Source organism: Triticum aestivum, chromosome 4B, assembly GCF_018294505.1.
Source record: "Triticum aestivum cultivar Chinese Spring chromosome 4B, IWGSC CS RefSeq v2.1, whole genome shotgun sequence".
Classification (NCBI taxonomy): domain Eukaryota; kingdom Viridiplantae; phylum Streptophyta; class Magnoliopsida; order Poales; family Poaceae; genus Triticum; species Triticum aestivum.
In genome coordinates, this window is record NC_057804.1 from 638379044 (window position 1) to 638383709 (window position 4666).

The following is a 4666-nucleotide window of genomic DNA, read 5'->3' on the forward strand; positions in this document are numbered from 1 at the left end:
CAGGCGGAGGGAGGAGGGCGCGGTGGGAGGAGGAGGGACGGAAGAAGGGAGTACCTCAGTGGCGGACGGACGACGGCGCCAGCGATGAACGACGGCGGTTATCAACGCGGGCGAGAGTAAGGGGGAGAGTGAGTGAGAGAGAGGGGTCGGCCGCGCGCGTGGGGATACGGTAGGGTTAGTAGTAGCGCGGGTAAGAAAACACGCTACAGCTAACAAGAATAGCAGTAGCGATTCGCGAGTATGCATGCTACTGCTAAGTTGGACTAGCAGTAGCGCTTTGCTAATAAAAGCGCTACTGCTAAGTTGTCTGTCAAATGCAAAAATATATTGGCCATTAATGATCTTTTTGTGTACAATCTGAATTGTCAATATGAGTCCTCTTCGGTAGGATCCGGAGAAGACTCATATTGCGGCCACAAATTCTACACATAGAGTTCAGTGAAGACCAACTGGTTGTGATAGTTTGAGGAATAACATATTTAAGGTGGTAAACACCCTGTTCGCGGAGCGAGGTGGGACTAAACTATTGGGCTGAACTTAGCAGTAGCAAGTTTTAAAGAAGTGCGCTGCTGCTAACATCTGTAGCAGTAGCGCGGTTCGTTATAAGGCGCTACTGCTATAACTAGCTGGACGGCGAGGTCATGGCAATTAGAGCAGTAGCGCGGTTTTGTTGGAACGCGCTACTGCTACTTTTCTTTCAGCAGCGCATTTTCCTCAAGCACGCTGCTGCTAATTAGCAGTAGCGTTTGTTTTTAAACCACGCTGCTGGTAAGATTCTGTGTATAAGGTTTTCCCTAGTAGTGGCCCTGCCCAGATCCGCCGGCGGCCCGACCTGCCGACGAGCCGAGCGCCGCCGTGAGGGCCGGCCGTCCCGCGCCGCCCAGGAGCCTCGTGAGGGGGGAGGAAGCCCCGCCGCCGCCGACGCACACGCGGGTAGGCATTGCCTGGCGGCGGCGAGGGAGAAGGAAGGCGAGAAAGGGGAGCGGCGGCGGCGATCTAGGGTTCCGCCCGGGCCGCTCGCGGGAGCCGCACGGGGGACGGAGAATGATAATCTTTAGTCAATGCAAAAATGCCTTGCAAGAGCAGCAATCATGATGCCTTTTGTTTCATAACAAACATGGCAGTAACTTTGCCCTTTTGATCTTGCTCTGAGCAAGATATGTATAGACATTAAATTTTCATTATTATCTCCATAGTAAAAAGTAGTGTGTGATCGTGTATTATGTATGTAAGCAAACGGCCTTCTACTGTTCATCTTGACTACTAATGTTTTCAGAAAACTCTTTCATCACTTCCTCTTGATCTATCATGTATCTATTAAGCTGTCACATAAACATGGTTTAAATACACGGCTGGCCCTGCTTTTTTACGCGACAACGGGTCATCTAGTTCTCATAAACAAACACAACAAAACAAAACACCATCATATAGTCATACATTTGAAGTTCAAAAACTCACTGTCACAGTACAAATGTAAGTTTGTTGCAAATAAGGCCACAAATTAAGTATTTTAATAAAGTTTTGGCCTAGACGCCTACTGGAAATATATAAATAATAATGATAGGTACGCAAGTAAATCATATGATAGAGACCCACTTGTTATATTATTATATGGGTACATGAATATGTGGGTATGGGTTATGCGATCTCATACCTGTATCAAATCGAAAGATTGTCTTCTTCAGCGTTTTTCATTTGCAATCAAATAGAACAACTATTTCACGAGTGAGCTAGGAGGAGGTATTTGTCAGTAAATCTGTTACACTGGAAACGCAGTGCGGGCCTGCGCAGATATAAACACCGATGGCGTCCACGAACTTGCCAGCACGGAGAAAGAAGCCCGTAATTCTGCCGTCCCCCTGCCGTGGGATGTGGAAATGATGCCCCCTTTCTACTCCAAGAGGTCCGTGCTGGCATAGATTGGTAACGAAGGTGAGCGACGTTATAATTGTCAGAACTTCTGATCCGTGCTGGTACCGGCCGATCGTCCCGGAAACTCGCTCGAGGAACTCCTCCGGTCCGAGCTTGAACTGCGCGCAAGGATGGAACGAAGACACACAACGGATTAAAATGAGAGCAGTGGTGATGACAGTTGTGCATGCGCATGATTCAGAGACTCACCTTATATCGTACCCCGCCGCGACTGCCCCACCGAGCATCATTCCTATCCATAGACCGAAGGTTGCCAGAACAGTCGAGGTAGGAATACTCAAGGGCGTCTACGACTTTGCCGGTCCACACCGTCACATTCTCCAGACGATGGGGTCTCTCGTCGTCCCCATCCTTGTTGTACCCCTCGCCCCCTTCTTCCGGACCCCATAGACCGATCTCGGCGTGTGTATCGCAATCATTCTGCCGCAGTGAAGCAAAGACAAGGAATTAATAATTATGGAATCATGCGGTGACTGGGGCATAATAATGACTCAATCCACGGATGGAGGAAACTAACCTTCATCTGAGTCTCGAAATCTCGGGGGAAGTCAAGGGTCACTGGTTCCCGTCGATCCTGGTTGGCTGCGACCCACAGGGCAGCCTCTGCTTTGCTCACCTCCCAAACCGTGGCATCGCTACAGTCGATCCTAATGTGCGCCGTCTTGAGGGAGGCGAGGTGCTGCAAGCCCAGGTCCACTGAATCACCAACAGGAACATGTACGCCCAACGAAAGCGTCTCAAGTTCAGGCATGACGCCTTCTTCAAACTTGAGCACCGGTTCCCGTGGTGCAGCAGGCCCCGGACCGCCTTCCAGCTCCACGCCCTGAGCCCTGGCGGCCTGGGTCCTGTCTCGGCTCCTTGCGCGACTTGCAAACTTGAAGTCTACCAGACGCTTGAAAGCCTCGCCACTAACTGTAATGAAAGATAAACAATTAATTAACTAGAAGCAGAAACAGGGGCATGTTAAAAGAAATTGATTGTGATAGTGAAAAGCAAGAAGCAACATTAATCAATGAACCTCCTACCTGTAATGTTGAACCCCTTTTTTGTGTCTCCTTCAACCTGCAAATCAAGGAACCGAAGAGCACCACACTTGCCAAGCATGTCAAGATCGTTCTGCTCCAGTGCCTGGACCGTGATGCATAGACTGGAAAGCTTCCATGGTTCCGATGGCGAGTGGACCCAGCCTAGCACCATCTCGGAAGACGATGATGGGGATGGACGACGGGGACACACCGTAAATCTTCCGAGGATATCCTCGTTGCCGTTGCGGGTCATGACAGCTGATAGACCCGGTGTGGATACGCGAACACCCAACAGACTTGGTGGCAGCTCATCGAGAGGAGGCTCCTCGCTAGTACTAGGGAGTGAAACTTCCAGCACCTTCAATATGGATGGACTTGGACTGTCAGGTTTAGGATTTGTCATATACCTTTTGATATTTCCGCCATCCACTTCCGACAACTCATTAAGTTTTGGCGCACGCATAATGCCAAGTGGCAGCACCGTTTGTGGGCCAACCCACAGACGAACAAGTTCTGGTAGGCTGGCCACAACTTGTGGCAGAGCTGCCACTCCTGCCTGCTTCAGGTCCAATGTCTGCAGAAGTTGTAGCTTTCCGATTTCTTCTGGTAGCTTGAGACAACGAGCGCCGCTTAGCCGAAGGTACCTCAAGAGAATCAGCTTTCCTATACCCTTAATGTCGCGGCTTCTGCAATCTTCTAAATACAAGACATGTAAAAACCCAAATCTCCAAGGAGGTAGCCGAAAGCTAATCTCGTGCGAGAACACTGAAAGTGACCTCACATGATAGTAGGCCTGGGTTCTTGGATATTTGGCAACATTATTTGGGAGGGCTACAATGATGTAAGGTGGGTATATGATATAGTTTGGTTCATTATGATTTAGTGATTGCGGATCTGATCTTACCACAAACTTTTCTTTATCTGCCAAGCAAGTTATGAACTTGAGCACCACCTCGTCAACATGGTAAGCCTGTACCCTGCCATGAGTGTCGGCAGCATACGTGCTCAGGATTATTCTTGCATTGATGAGGTCGGAGAAAATTCTGTCTCCTTGTACATAATCTTGGACAAAGCCTTCGGCTATCCATCTCCGTATCAAGTCATCTCTCTCAATTGGGTGCTTCTCTGGGAATATGCTTAGATATAACAAGCATGTCATTTCATCACAAGGCATGGCGGTGCCCTTTCTTAAGAACTCAGTAACTGTGTGTTTGAGATGATACTGCCCACGAGAGGTACGTGATTCAGCTTCAAGATTGGACAGAAATATGTTGTCATAGGAATCTGTAATGATTATATTACTGTCGCAGTTGCTTTCTTCGAAAGGAACACAGCCATTCAAGATGTGTCCGATACGGATCCACGCTGCATCATCGGTATCAATAAAAACGATGAGGTACCTACGGTTTTGGAGAAGTGTTAGCATATGTTACTAGTTATGCTTAATAAGGCTTATAGCGACACTAGCGAGCGCAAACAGGAGAGTGGATATATGGCTCTCCGGGCTTCATGGAGTCCTTTGTTTCCAAACGTTCAAAAATCAACTTTCTAAGTTAAAAAAAAACTGAAAAAATACACAAGTACGTTTTTTATGTACCGAAACAAAACTGTGTAAAATTTTACACATAAAAACTTCAGACAGTAGTATACATCCATTTATAGATGTATACTAGATCTGTGTTAAATTTCATCACAAAATATGTTTTATG

General features: G+C 47.8%; 1 protein-coding gene across 1 annotated transcript; it reads right to left on the minus strand.

The window, feature by feature from the left end:
* Positions 1 to 1364: 1364 nt before the first annotated feature.
* Positions 1365 to 3210, minus strand: LOC123090317 (uncharacterized). Its single transcript, XM_044511674.1, has 4 exons — positions 2958 to 3210; positions 2450 to 2844; positions 2122 to 2352; positions 1365 to 2030 (listed from the first exon to the last, which is right to left on the minus strand). The coding sequence occupies exons 1-4, from the start codon at positions 3208 to 3210 to the stop codon at positions 1731 to 1733; spliced, it is 1179 nt and encodes a 392-aa protein (XP_044367609.1). The 3' UTR covers positions 1365 to 1730.
* Between the last annotated feature and the right edge of the window lie 1456 nt (positions 3211 to 4666).